Raw genomic sequence first — 15,239 nt, 5'->3', positions numbered from 1 at the left:
CTAACTTCTGCTTCATTTAGTCCTGATTAACCAAAGAAAACAATAAAAAGAGAGAAAACCTGAGATTAATTCGATCAGATGTTTTTATAGAATAAATCCTGTAAAGACAGTCTGATGGAGAGCTGTTAAAAGCCAGATGTTTCTTCTTAATTCACGCTTTGATCTTTTCTCTTTTAATTTTTATAGAACATCTGTGGGGCTGCGGCGGTGCGGTGGTGTGGTGGTTAACTCCGTCACTTCAGATTCCCTGTTTGAATCTCGGGCTGGGGACTTTCTGTGGAGTTGGCTTTTGTGGTTTTTCTCCAGGTGCTTCCAGCCAAAGATTTAAAACAAGTTTGTTTGGGGTTTCCAAAATGAGCAGCCGGTTTAGGGTGTACCTCGCCTCTTCCAACACAGCTTAGTGGTAAGCACTGTTGCCTCACAGCAAGAAGGTCCTGGGTTTGACCCCCGGGTTGGACCTGGGGTCTTTCTGTGTGGAGTTTGCATGTTCTCCTTGTGTTGACGTGGGCTCTCTCTGGGCAAGAAAAAATCAGTCTAAAAGCATGCCTCTTAGACTGCCTTCAGGCCTAGGCCTCCATTGAAAAAGAGACGGGACTTGCCTGGTTAAATAAAGGTTAATAAATAAATAAAGGTATCATAAATTAAAAAAAACTATCAATGAATCTGTCCCCTCAGCCCAAATATCTACACTCAAAGTTAACAAACAAGCATAACTGAAGGCCACCTTTTTCTGTTGTCTTGAATGTTGTGGAAATAGTAATGATAAAGCAGACTTGGAGAAGAGGACCTGGATATATATTATATATTTGTTTTTTGGCTGCAGATTGGACTGGCAATTTTATTTTCCTTGATAGATAGTTTTAAAGCTCCCCTAAGCTTTTTATTTGAGTGAATTTCTTTTATCTTTCATAGTCTGGATGCTGACTCAGCATTGTTTTCCTGTTTGTTTGTTTTTTCCTTATGTTTTTGGACTCGGCATACTTTGTGCTCCTGAAACAGTTCATATATCAAATTTATTGGGAACAGTGTGCTACGACTTTTTGGTTTTTGTAACTTTTCCTACTTTTTAAGGCATTACAGTTCATTAAAAAAGAAAGTTTCCCATAGAAATCCATTGAGATCTTTTCACTTCACTTTGAAATCAGACTTGCTCTGTTTTGGTTTTTCTACCTTTAGCATCCAGGAACTGTTCTGCTTCTTTTAGCTTTTACCTTCAATTTTAGCTTTTAGATACAGCTGCTACATTTAGCTACTGTTTAACTGACTTTAGCTTTAGCATTTTGCTACTTTTACTTAAAGTTTGCCAATGTTAGCATCTGCTTTGTTCTTTTTAACTTTATCACTTGTATTGCTCATTTTAGCTATTGTTTTTGTTTTCTGCTTTTTGTTTTAACTTTGACAACTCAGCATTCACATTTTTACATAAAAGGCTTGTTTTTTCCATATTAAACAACAATTTTCTATTTATTTTCTCTTCTCTTTTCTTCATATAGCGTCCTTTACTTTTATCACCGTCCACAGCTTTTCAGTGCTTAGAAAACTTGCAGCCTCTGTGTCTCATAGATCTCATTTGTTTTGATTCTGCAGTGAGAATGTATTCAGTCAATCTGTGTGCCTTTTTTTGTGTGTGTCTCTGCAGCCTGTCCTGTGGGCTACTTCAAGTCTGTTTCTGGCTCGGTTCCCTGCTCCGTGTGTCCACCCAACAGCCGAACCAGCCAGGAGGGATCGAGTGTGTGTGAATGTCGCAGCAGCTTTTATCGGGCGGCCGGCGATGCCAACTCTTCTGCCTGCACAAGTGAGCTTTGTTGCGCGTTTGTTTGTTTATGCCCGGCTCTCTGGGAGGTGTGGGCCTCAGTGGAGTCATTTGTCATTGACTCAGCCTGTGAGAATCAAGATACACAGTCACTGAGCAAAATTCGTTTTCTACCATGGAAATTTTAACCTTTAAATTGGACCGAGAGAAGAAAACTTGTTAAGTATTAAGGCTCTGTTCTCGCTTCACTGAAAATGCGTCACCATTTAGATATTTTATGAAGTTCTTTCCATTACGTTTTACTGAAATGGCTTTGCCAGCGTGCAGCTTCTCTTATACCCTAATCTGTTCAGCAGATGCTTCATTATATAAATGTCCACCGCTCGGACTCTACATGTGAAACCCATCCTGTTTCCTGTCCCTCCGGTTCTCCTCAGCTCCTCCGTCTGCTCCAGTGTCTCTGACCTGGGAGTATGAAAGCGGCGAGGGTGGGGTGTCCCTCAGGTGGCGTCCTCCGGTGGACATGGGAGGCCGCAGCGAAGTTTGGTACGGGGTGGTGTGTCGCATCTGCCCCTCACCCACCTTCAGCAACCCGGCCGCGTGCTCCTGGTGTGGAGAGGGGGTCACTTTCAGCCCCTCGAAAACCAACCTCAGACAAACGAAGGTCACCCTCAACAACCTGCTGACCAGGGTCACGTATCTCATACAGGTGCTCTGAAAAAGAAAATATCTACAATCCTCTTGGTACTGGGTTTAAACTGAACTACATGATTAGCTAATTACTGATCTGATCTTCCATTTTTTGTTGTTTTCTGTTCAAATCAATGAGCCGAACTAGTCTTTTATAAAACAGCTGTTCAGATCCTTTGAAGTTGAGTTTTGTAAGAGAGAAATATGAGCAATTAATAGCTTACCTGTTGTAGATAACTCATTGAACAGCCTCTGGTTGGATAAATAAAGTTTAATCTGACGGGATTGAGGAGCGAACAGCAAGTCCAAACAGAGTCAAGACTAACCCTAGCTGTTGATGCAAAAAACATTTTACAAACCTTTACACCACCTTCAATATTGCATTTCATGGTTATATACATAGAATCATATTGGTTATTTGCAAATAGCAGCAGCTAGCTGTAGTACTTCTGGTGCAACCAGAGGCACTATAGGAATATTATATTTTTGATGGATGTAATGCAACATTAATGACAGTGTAAAGTTTATAAAATAGTGTTTGAATGATTGTTATTTAATTTATTTATTTTAGATAGCAGTTGTTTTCAGACAGCAAATATCTGCTTTGGTCTTAGCCCCACTTGGACTAGCTGTTAGCTCCCACTCAGGGTAGCTTTTAGTTGCTGCTTGTCAGAATTAACCTCTATTTCTCCAAACTGAGGTTGTTCAAAGAGCATTTCACAACCAAACGATTATTAACTGGACAAAACCTTCTTACAGAACCCCGCTTCAGAAATGTTTTTGTATCATTCACATAAAGAATAAGGCAAAAACATCTGTGCTATATTATTTCAGAAGTACCACATCATCAAAACACACATTTATTATTTAACTCTGCATAGCTCAGTTAAAATCATGCCTTATTTCTTATTCATAATGGGCAGACATTTCCCATTTACTAGTATGAGTTGACTTGATGCAGTGGATACTCTGTCCCTGTTTCTTTTTGTTTGCTTTGTTTTGTTTCTCGTGCATGTCAGAAATGTCAGCATAAACTCTGAATGTCACATATACTTGTATTGACAGGTGCAAGCCATGAATGAGGTGTCAGCTCTGAGTCCTTTTCCGGCTCGATACACAAGCATCAATTTCACCACCAGCCAGTCAGGTGAGAACGGGACAGACAGGATAAAAAAGATGAGATGAAAGTGGACGAGATGCTCTGGTGATGATGAGGATGATGTGTGTAGGTACTGTGTGTGTGTGTGTCTGTGTGAGGGGGTGCACCCCCCTCCCACCACCCGTCTTCATCTTCTCTGTTCCCGCTCTCTGGACACGAGGTTGCTTGAGGTTTCAGTATCCTGTCAGATCTCATTATGTTCACTGTGGAGAAAGAAAAGGGATGAATGAGAGATGGGAAGACAAAGAGACAGACAGACGGACAAAGAGATCAAAGCAAATGAGCTGGAAGAGGAAAGAAAAGGGGGGGCGAGGGGGTTTGTGCGGACCTAGTGCATCGTTGTACAGCTTTCCAAGAAACCAATTAAGTCAAACTTCAGTTTATCTAAATGATCTAAAATCTTCCTGCGTGTGCTCCTAGAGTTTATTGATTAAATGAAGAGAATGCCTCCTGTAACTGGACCTTCTTGCCAACGCAGTGGCTGTAACTAGATCCTGCTTGGCTCTCCATAAAAACTCCACTTTCAGCCTCTAATGACCGTCCCCTACAGGTTCTGTCATACTGCCCCCATGTGGTTACTGTCACCTCAGTACGGCTTTATTGCTAAGTACTTATGGATTCATTTCAGGTCAGCTAATCCAGTTTAATCCAGTCCGCTGAAAATAACTACAGTCCACATCAAGTCATAACTCAGTTGATTTCAAATAATTACCATCCAATTTCTCCTAATTCAGTTCAGTTAAATACAGTCCAAATCAATTCAGTCTGGTTTTCTATAGAATTATGTGGATTTTGTGATAAACTCCAGCAAACGACAGACTTCACTTCTCACATTACCTCTCAAAGAGTGATGTGCGCCTCAAAGTGCACCACCTAACACATCCGATGCAGTTTGACCACCTTGAATGAAGTTTCACTCCTGCATTCAGAGAAAAATCATCAAATATTTATGTGAATTAGTTCCGGGGCAAAACATCTTCAGTTCTCAAAGATCAGCACTGTTTGCAACATTTAATTTGCATGAAATATTTAACGTCTCCTCGGAGTTGTTATGACCCAGGAGAGAAAACAACAGATGAAGAGAAACCTGCTGGCTTTATTTTTAAAAAAAGGAGGGCAGTCATGTCACAGAAAGCACAGCTGAACGTCTCATTAAGTGATTTTTCTCCAACAGCAACATTGTTCAGATAAGGTGTATAAACTCTGCAGAACACTAAAACTTGTATGGCATTACAATTTTAGAACATTCACTGTTGCAAAGTTACAGCACTAGGTCAACTGTGATGTTGACCTTTGACCCCATGACATTGAAATCAGTCATGATCACCCTTGACCTAAGAGGTGTCTAACTGTGCAGTTTAATTTTTCTCTGTTACGTGGTTGCACAGTTGGAGCACAAGGTCATCTGTGACCTTGACCTTTGACCTTCACCGTCACCTTGAAATCAGTAGTGATCACCCTCAACCCATGAGGTGTCCAGTTGTGGAGTTTAACAATCCTGTTATACAGCCGCAGAGTTAGAGCAAAGTTAGGCTGAGCTGTGACCTTGACTTTTGACCGGATCACCACCTACATTTAATCACTTGTTCCATGTTTAATGTTTCCTGAAAAGTTCATGAAAATCCGTTCATAACTTTATCAGTAATGTTGTACAGAGACAGACAGACAGGCAGGGAGACAGGTAGGCAGACAGGCAGACAGTACTGAAAACATAACCTCCTTGGTGGAGGTAAAAACTGTTCATTTTTAGTTAATCTTACTTTATTGACAATCGTGAAAACACAAAGAATCATCCACCTCTGGTCTCCCACAGTTCCCAGTACAGTTCCTGTGATGCACCAGCTGAGCCGGGCTCCAGACTCCATCACGCTCTCCTGGCCTCAGCCGGACCGACCCAACGGAGACATCCTGGAGTACCAGCTCAGATACTACGACAAGGCACGTGCACACCCGAACGCATCGCCCTCTCGCTCCGAATGCCTGAACAAACACAAAATAAGAGTCCCTTCGCCCGTGTCCCTCAGGGTTCGGACGTGGACAGCGCGTTGACTGTGTACAGTGAGACCAACACGGTGACCGTCAGCTCCCTGATTCCCGGCTCCATCTACGCCTTCCAGATCAGAGCCCGGAACGAACGAGGCTACGGCCCCTACAGCAACACCATCTACTTCACCACTCTGCCTTTAGGTACACAAATCTGCTTTTACAGCAGCTTCGAAATCTCTGTAAACAGAAAAAATAACCACATTTGAAGGCAATTAAACAGAAGGAACTTTCTTACATTTATGTAAGACACCAGGAACTGTTGTGAATAATGAAAACTGGAGCTCCTGAAATAATCAATGGTTAAAAAGTCTTAACAGCAGAGAACAATTTATACTATATTATACTTTACTTTTGTTCAAAGTTTACTGGAGGTTTTGTTAAACACATCTCAAAAGCACGAGAGCAGCTTCTTAAAGTGATGTTTTAGCAAGTTGTCTAGTTATATTTCACAATAAAGAAGCTTTAAAGACTGAATTCATGTTTCCACAATCTAATAAAAGCTCATGAAACCGTCATGAAATTCTGTCTAAGTTCAAATTCTGGGAAGTTTAGGGATTTTTTTTATGCACAGTGTGTTGGAGATAAACAAAACTTTACACAGAAAATATCTAACATTAGAATTTATACTGGGTTTTCCAAGAAGTGAAATGTGCAGCACTGATCGTTTCGATCACTTTTCCCACAGAGGAACATTCGCAGCAGATCCAGAATCGACTTCCTCTGCTCGTCGGCTCGGTGATGGGCGGCGCGGCGTTCCTGCTCGTGGTGGCAGCCATCGTGGTCGTGGTTGTATTCCGCAGGTCGGTTTTCAAAACGTCCGTGAATTCATCCATTCATTCATCTTAATCCTTTTTTTTTTAATTCAAGCACTTTTCCTTCCCTTGGCAGCAAAAGGAGAGAGAGTCCTTACAGTGACAGACTTCAGAGGTACATCAGTAATCGAGGTGAGTGTTTAATTTATTTATTAAAGACAATTTCTTGAGAAAATACAGAAATACTGCAGATGGATCAAACCAAAATAAAAAAGGCAAACAATAAAATGCTTTTCAGACAAAAAATAATAAAAACATTTTGTTTAATTGTTTTTTTTTTCGTTTTTTTTTTTAAATAAATAACCAAACTGAGCCACTGAAGGAAAGAAAAAAGGTACAAAATGGCCAAACATGGACAAAAGGAATCTATAATAAGATTAAATGGAAAAAAGCAGTTAGTCTGAAAATGGATCCAAAACATCTGCAGGATGCTTCACAATGGGAGACGGAGAATAATCAGAATTTTATCAGCATAATTTTGTCGGATGTCTCTTTCATTCTTGGCATTTTTCTCCTCTGCAGCTCAAATGTGTGAAACTTTTACATGTTAATCATTTCATGATGCTCAGCATTTGTTTTGGCCAAATGAAAACAGCTGGTGTTTACAGACAAACACTGACTACATCCGTTTTTTTAAATTATTAACTCTCTTGCATTGAAAGATAATCCCAAACTCATGTCATGTTTGTAAGCTTGTGATTGATTATTGAGACTAAATGTCATTCTGATTCCAAGCGTTTGCTTTTTACCTCCAGGAGGAGTGAAGTATTACGTGGACCCTTCCACATACGAGGACCCCAGTGAGGCGGTTAAAGAATTTGCCCGTGAGATAGATCCCGCCCACCTCAAGATTGAGGAGGTGATTGGTGCAGGTAGAGCTGAAACTCTCCTAACTCTCGTTAGCAGCGTTTGGAATGTCAGCTCGAGTGTAAGCAGGTTTCCTTTCCTTTCCCCCGCAGCCCAGTTCGGTGAGGTCTCCCGTGGTCGGTACCGTCCCGTGGGCCGCAGGGAGGTGTTGGTGGCGGTGAAGACTCTTCGCTGGGGGGCGTCTGACAGAGAGAGGGGGATGTTCCTCAGTGAAGCGGGGGTCCTGGGGCAGTTTGATCATCCCAATGTGCTGAAGTTGGAGGGTGTCGTAACGCGTTCGCCTCCAGAGAGGATCATCACTGAGTTCATGGAGAACGGACCCCTCGATGCCTTCCTCAGGGTGAGTAAAACTCAATTTGTTTGGTAAATGTTGGTGCTTGTTTCATGTAATTCCATGTTACAGCTCCAAGATTCTGTTCTGCTTCCTCCGCAGGAGAACGAAGGCCAGTTCAGTGTCCTCCAGCTTGTCGGGATGCTGAGGGGAGTTGGAGCAGGGATGCGTTATCTCTCCGAGAGAAACTTTGTCCACAGAGACCTGGCTGCCAGAAACGTGCTGGTCAACTCCAACCTGGTCTGCAAAGTGTCCGACTTTGGCCTCTCTAGACTCATGAGGGGTCTGGACCACAACATACCGACATACACGGCCTCTCTGGTGCGTTCAGGGACCTGGAGCTTCGTTCAGTCTGTTTTATTTGACCACTGATTTAAGTCCATGTGGTCTTTTATCCTCCATCAGGGCAGTAAGATTCCTGTGAGGTGGACGGCGCCGGAAGCTTTTCAACATCGCAAGTTCAGCTCGGCCAGTGATGTTTGGAGCTTCGGCGTCTTAATGTGGGAGGTGATGTCCTACGGCGAGCGTCCATACTGGGACATGAGCAACCAGGAGGTGGGTATGAAGAGGTCCACTTAGTTTGTTTAGGAACACATAAAAAAAAGGCCTAACATTCCTTGAAGGAATATCGTCTTCCCGCTTTAATGCCAGAGATTTAAACTAAAATCTTACGTTGAGAAGCAGCAGACTTGTAGTGATTTTAGTCAAGTTGAAAATAACTTTATGAACAATCTTATCTTATCAGATCTTGTGTAATCTGTTAGTTCTCAGACTACATGTTGTTAATGACTCCCAGCTACTACCACATCGAATTTGAGCTGAATATCCGTAAAACTGACTGAGTTACAGCTGTTTTTGTGTTTGCTAAAGTCAGTTGGCTGTGACGGCCATCTTTAGTTGGGTTGGCTCCAAATAGAAATCAGTTACAGATGTACATCAAATGATTAGTTTCTGAGAATTTCATTGAAATTCATCCAGTGGTTCATGAGATATTTTGCTACCAGACAAGAACAAAATCACATCCATACAGACAACAATGAAAGTTGCACCTTTTTTTTTATTGTTTTTGTTTTAGAATTTCTTTATATTGAACTACAATCCAAAAACGTAATATTCTTTCCTTGTGTCACACAGAATGTTGGTGGTTTTATAAACGAGAAGAAACGGCTTCAATTTTAGATCAATTTATGTAATGCAACAGAATAAACATACTATTCCTGGATTGCTTCAGATTTGCATGCTGATACAGTATTTGAATAAATGCTCTCTGGCTCTTTTCCCTTCCTCCTGCATATTTTATTAGTTTACCAAATGCCAGCCAGCTGAAATCTCCATAATTTTCCCCCGGTTGCTCTTACAAGCACTCAGTGATCAGTGACCTTTTATGGGAGCCAGCCACACAGAACTCCTCCACCATCTGCCCTACTTCTGCTCAACGTCTTCCTCTGCGTGTCTGCAGGTGATGAAGGCGGTAGCAGATCAGTACCGGCTCCCGCCCCCCCACAGCTGCCCCCCCGCCCTCCACTCCCTGATGCTCCAGTGCTGGCAGGCCGAGCGGGCGGACCGGCTGGGCTTCGACTCCGTCCTCTCCTCTCTGGACCGGCTCATCAGGCACCCCGCCTCCCTGAAGGCCGAGCCAACTCGGTGAGCTGAGGCTGCCTCTGAACGGCACCGCGGGCGGCAGGTGACAATCCCTTTCATTAACCAGGGTTTTATGAATCTCGTTTGTGACATTTACAGAAGCTGCTCTCAGCCGCTGCTCAGCCCCACCCCCACAGACCTGTCGTCCGTGGCCACAGTCAGCGATTGGCTAAAAGCCCTGAAGATGGAGAGGTACCAGGACGAGTTCGATCGAGAGCACCTGGACTCATTGGACGCAGTCAGCAGACTCACTATGGAGTGAGTTCTTTAAATGTTATCACAGAAACCCTCAATGTCACCCTTTTTGTTTTGCTCTTCACAAAATGCCAAATTGTGTGATCTCATCTCTCCCTCAGAGATGTTCAGAATCTCGGGGTGAACCTGCTGGGACATCAGAGGAAGATCGTCAGCGCGGCCCAGCAGCTCAGGGCCTTTCTGACGCAGGGGCAGGTGGAGGTCTGAAACCCAGCCAGCAGCACGATCTGTCCCGCGTCTGATTCTGCAACACTTTAAACTTTGACGGAGCACATTTTAAACCAAATCAGCCAACAGTGACACTCTGTACTGTATATTCTGATCAACCGAACACTGCAGCCAGAAGGGAAGGAAGAAGTGTTCGTTTGAGACAAATACCAGAGAAGAGGTGCACCATGGGAAGTCAAACTGAAGTTAGGAGGACTTTAAAGATTTTTTTGTGCTTTTCACTTAATTTCATTTTATTGCTGTTTGCCTTCCTCTCTCAACATCGATCTGCAAACCTTTTCCTCAGCCTCTCTTCCACGATTCTCCCTCCCTGGAACTTTCAGATTTTCTCATCCGGGCTGACTTTAATAAAAACAAACAAAAAAAAAAGGTTATTTAGGTTTTTTCTTTAAAAGTCCTCGAGAAGATCCTTCTTTGCAAAGAATTGCGTGAAGACAATCAAAACCCTCTTCTATATGTTTGGTTATTTGTAAAGTTTTATCACTTCCTCTTTACATAAACTGCCAAATTTCTTCTGAGCATTTTAAATCAAAAGAAGTCTTATTTGCTTTAGCGAAGTTGTACAGTTTGTTTAGAGTTTGAGCAAAATTGTTTTATGTTTGAAACAAGGAAACTCAATCAAAAGGATGCTTCTATAGAAACTCTAAGCCATGTTTTAAGGCATATCCAGGGTTTGAAAGCAGCTGTTTTCTTTCTGTTTTTTGTACAACTCACTGTTGAAGCTCTAAAGCTGTAATATTTCACCTCAGCTGCGAACATGCGTCTGCGACTAAATCAGAAAGCACGGCACCCTTATGTGAACATTTCACACTTCACCTCTTTTTGTTTGCCTGCCTGAGTCACTGAAGCGTTGCGAATGTGTGAAATGGGAAGGACGGCTAAGATCTGATCTGATTTACACTTGAAGGGAGCAGAAATGCTGCTGAGGTGCCCGTTTGTAACATCTGTGTGCTGTGTACGTGTGAGAGTGTGTGTGTGTGAGTGTGTGAGACGAGTGTGTCAGGCTACACACACTTCTAGCTGTTTACTTGTACGAGTGCTCACAACTATTCTGTAATTGTGCAAATTTGTAAAATAAAAATGATTTTATTTAAAAAAAAAAAAAGAAGAAGAACATTCTTTGGCATAATTGCTGTTTTCTTAACTGCAGCTTTCAGGAGTTTGTGACACTGTGAACAAAGAGTCTGAACAGTGTTTCAAACATTACATGAACACAAAATGCATTTACTTCTAACTTTTAAATTTTGTAGCAAAACACGAGAAAAGCATGACAAGATACTGTGAAACTAAGAATTTTTACTGCTTATTTAAAAGTCCGGACACCTCCTTTTTTTATTAACACTTGGTGCTGCTGGATAAAACAACATTAGTGGTCATCATTTTATGCTTGGTGTGACTTAGGGCTGCAGCATTTTGAGCAGAAAGCTTGAGTGCAAAGAAAAAATCCAGTATTTGGACCTACATGTATGAGCTACTGTACATTAAACAGTTTCCTTGCATTTGGAATATCAGTTTAATCAGTGGAGATGAACTAACAGCTCCTCTAAATGAGGACAAGACCAAAGTGGGGGAAAAAAATCTCACAGTAGTTTATACAGACTTTATTTTACGCTGCTCTCAGTTTGTATAAGATGGTCATTTACCCTGAAGAGGCTGAGTGCGGGAAACAACCTCATGCAAAAGCATGGTGGGGTAACAATCATAAACCTTAGTGGTTCCTGTAAAATGTTTTGTTTTTGTAAATTGATTTTTATACACTAAGAGGTACAGCACAGGTTGAACGACTGGGAGATAAAGTTAGAGATGGTTTGAACATGTGCAGAGGATGGACAGTGGGTGTATTGGTAGAAGGACGTTAGAGACAAAGAGGAGACATATGGATGCAGTTAGAGAGGACATGGAGGTAGTTGGAGTGAGGACAGAGGACACAGAAGACAGTTAGACGGAGGACTCGCTGTGGAGACTCCTGAAAACGGAACAGCAGAAAAAAAAATAAAGAAACTGATTTTTTTTTTGTACGACTTTGCTTTTTCCCTCAGATAGTTTATCTTTCTTACAACCTGGACTGTATCTGGTTACACACCACAGTCTTCAGTCTAAATAGTTGCAGATTTCTATATAGAAGTAAATATCACTCCAATGCAAAAGTTGCTAAAAGTAAAGATTTATAAAACGGCAGTTGCATGAACTGCTGTGAAAACATTTGAGGCTGTAGTTGGTTAAAGACGGCAGAAAACTGCTTTTGTTTCGGTCGCAGTAAAACTATCTGGTGTCTCTTCAGCCCTGAGAGAACTTCTGCTTGGTATTTCAGACTGATAAAGCTCTGACTCCTGTCTACTGCACAAAAGGTGCTGATTACTGATAAAAACTCTTCTAACAGCACTTTAAAAGATGTGAACTATTCCTTTAAGGCTAGCCTAAAGTGTAACTGTGTTTGCCGCCTCAGGGGACTCTTTACTGGATGCTTTCTGTTAAAGTGTTGATCCACTGATGTCCTGTATTGAGACAAACTAATTTAGTTTCACACTGGGCACACTGCAGAGTAGTTTCACCTTTCATTAGTTGGAAAAGGTTCATAACTTTTGTTATTTTTAACTTTATCTTTTTCACTCTCTTTGCTCCTTATTTTCTGTCTGAACTGAACATTTCAGATTCAAACAAATTAAATTAATTAAATAAATTTTGCATTGAGGATTTTTGCAATGAACTTTTGATTTCAGTAACAGAATCATTTCGGCTCTAATGCTGATGCGGGTTTTGAAGCAACAAATGCGTTCGTGCAGAGTTCGTTTCAGGGAACGCTTTTCGTTTTTTCACCAAGACAGTGTCAGATTCTCTCGGCTCTGCTATACAGGAGCCATCTGTTGGAAACATTTCAATGCATCACACCAAAATGGCTTTAAAATTTTAAGCCCCTAAAATTCAATATCGGGTAATAATCTGCACCCATCAGAGAAAACATTATGACCTCTGACAGACGAAGTGAAAGCATTTGTTTCACCTGGTGGAGGACGGAGAAAATCAGGCAGCGAGTGAACATTTAGTCTTTGATAAGTTGGAAGCAGATAAAATGAATAAATGTAAGTATTTCTGTGACTTCAACAAGGGTCCGATTATACTAACTTTTCATGCTTTTATGTGATCAAAATAATTCAGAAAGTGCTCTTTACTTGTTTGGGTGTGAGGCTGTTTTTACAGTGGATGTTATTTAGTTTTTGAGACAAACCTACTGAAACATCTATATAACCGAACGTACAAGTCAAAATTTCTTTCTGCTGCACGTTTAAAACACTGGTTGACCAAAGTGCACAGAGTAATAAAAAGAAAACAATATAAAACAAATCAGAAATAAATATAAGCTACAGTTTACAATAAATCATCACCAGAAAACAGCTTGGGTTTGAATATTTAGCAGTTTTCTTGGATTATTCCTTTATTAGTGCGTTAACCTTGGTGCAGAAAATCTCACCTTTACAGTGTTGCAGAGTGAACTTTGTGTTCCCTCATCAGCAGTTTTTTAACAGAATCACAGTCTGAGATCTGTGGAGATCAGCAGGAGTCCAAAAGCAAACACCGGTGTCCCACATAACCCTCAGCTGATAACGGAGCAGATCTGAAACAATACCAAACTCACAAACACAAACTCTCACTATGCATTTCCTGACAACATGTCCTTATTTCCACAATGACAGTGCAACCTACTCGTATTCGTTATAATTAGGTCTGAAATACTGAACTGATTACGCTGAGAAACTTGCAGATATTTACTGTGTTTTGATATCTTCAGTCACGAAGTTGACTTGCACTCAAAACTTTAAACTCAGGGCTGAAAACAGATATTTTCAGACTTTTTACTAAAGTAAATCCATTTACGTAAAAGCACAAAGACATTTTCCTGAAGGCTGTTTCTCTGATTTGGATGAGAGGATCCAAATCAAGATCCCTAAGATTCTCTGCATAAAGTTAGGAAACAAGTTGTTAAACGTGTTGAGGAAAAGTTTCAAAGGTCCTCTGTGGAACACAGAGCATTTAGTATCAGCAAAATATGCATAAAGTAACTAAATGTGGAAAACTAATTATAATTATTCAAATATTTATTCAGACTAATGTGCATTGGAATGTACCTTTAATATATAATATATATATATATGGCAAACACTACAACTAATACAAGTTAAAGTGTGTTATTATAAATAAATAAATAAATTACAGCTCTTTGTTGTGCCTCCTTCATAATGATCATTTAGTGTGATGGAGTTTGTTCAGCTTGAACCGTCTGTCACAGGTGTGGAGCAGATCCTTGTGTAATAATTGTTTTCTGTGGTGTCTCGATCCAAATTAACACGGCGCTGTTACATGTGTTCAGAAACACTTGCACGAAAAACCACTAAATCATGTTTTTATGGCGTTATTGTTTCCTTATAAAGACTCTAACGGTGTGGAAACCATCTGTCTTTATGACACTGCTTAAAGCCGGTGCTCCCCGTCTGGTAAACAGCTATTATCTCCACAATACGAAATGACGGCCACATCTGCAGGGCTTCCCATAGTGTCTCCCTAAACCCTGTTTGTCCTGCGGCTAACCTCCCTCTCTTAGTCACGATCTATAAACGATACAGGAAAATATCTGGACACTACGACCCAAGTGACCAGATTGTTGAATAAGTCGATTAAATCAGCAACGGGATCTGCTGCGTCAAGAGGTACTCTGTGGTTCCTCAAAAATGTCAACTTCAAATAACAAAATGAACCTTTCGCTTTGTTTTCCGCCCTCAGAAGAAAGTGGCATGGCCTCACTGGCCATGACGTCGCCAGCCTCTAAATGATCATTATGGTCTTCGTACTGCAGCAATTACCGTATTTGTGATCCCTCCTGTTGACACGTGAATGGTGCCCAACATGTTAAATCACTGTGAATGAACCCGGAGACAACATCCAGAGACATCATCATCTCCATCATTTCACCAGGAAAATATCCCAGTTTCTGAGACATTTTTTTTTTCCAGAGCAAGAAAAACAGTTTGAACCATCAAAGGGTTTAAGATTAAAATCCTGCGCTCAAAGCGATTTCCAAACAGGTTTTCTTCACAGGTCACTTGAAACAATGACCGCTATGTGTGGAGTCTCAGGAAGTTGCTGAATTATCATAGTGGCCATGCAGGTTTCGGTGGTAGTTGGAGGAATGCGGACAGGCCTGGTGATGGAGCTGAGATAGACCTGGGGGGGGACTCAAACTGACTGAACTGTGCCGATAATTTCAGATCAGCATGATGAAGAGGTTCCAGGTCGGGAGCTTAAAGCAGAACTTTCTCTGTGGGATTTCTGACCAGCAGGTAAAATCTACCTGCTCATTACGGCCTCACTGTCACTGTCTCACCTGTTCACTCGTCCTCCCTCCTCACTCATTCATTCAAAACCCCATCACACGTCTCCACCCCTCCCTCCTTCCTCCCTCCC

At 41.5% G+C, this 15,239-nt stretch overlaps 1 protein-coding gene across 4 annotated transcripts in view; it reads left to right on the top strand.

Moving 5' to 3' along the window:
• Positions 1–10,182, top strand: part of ephb6 (eph receptor B6) — a 49,905-nt gene extending 39,723 nt beyond the window's left edge. For all 4 annotated transcript variants that reach the window (XM_017415355.3, XM_025005764.2, XM_025005763.2 and 1 more), the window contains 14 exons: positions 1,640–1,795; positions 2,191–2,462; positions 3,509–3,590; positions 5,416–5,540; positions 5,627–5,789; positions 6,334–6,448; positions 6,537–6,592; positions 7,216–7,332; positions 7,420–7,667; positions 7,761–7,979; positions 8,064–8,213; positions 9,118–9,302; positions 9,399–9,557; positions 9,656–10,182. In XM_017415355.3, the coding sequence (XP_017270844.1) occupies positions 1,640–1,795; positions 2,191–2,462; positions 3,509–3,590; positions 5,416–5,540; positions 5,627–5,789; positions 6,334–6,448; positions 6,537–6,592; positions 7,216–7,332; positions 7,420–7,667; positions 7,761–7,979; positions 8,064–8,213; positions 9,118–9,302; positions 9,399–9,557; positions 9,656–9,761 (2,153 nt within the window). In that variant the 3' untranslated portion in view covers positions 9,762–10,182. The remainder of the gene's footprint in view (positions 1–1,639; positions 1,796–2,190; positions 2,463–3,508; positions 3,591–5,415; positions 5,541–5,626; positions 5,790–6,333; positions 6,449–6,536; positions 6,593–7,215; positions 7,333–7,419; positions 7,668–7,760; positions 7,980–8,063; positions 8,214–9,117; positions 9,303–9,398; positions 9,558–9,655) is intronic.
• The last annotated feature ends 5,057 nt before the right edge of the window (positions 10,183–15,239 follow it).

Source organism: Kryptolebias marmoratus, linkage group LG16 (assembly GCF_001649575.2).
Source record: "Kryptolebias marmoratus isolate JLee-2015 linkage group LG16, ASM164957v2, whole genome shotgun sequence".
Classification (NCBI taxonomy): domain Eukaryota; kingdom Metazoa; phylum Chordata; class Actinopteri; order Cyprinodontiformes; family Rivulidae; genus Kryptolebias; species Kryptolebias marmoratus.
Note: the sequence above shows the minus strand (reverse complement) of the source record. Positions and strands in the feature narration are given on the sequence as shown.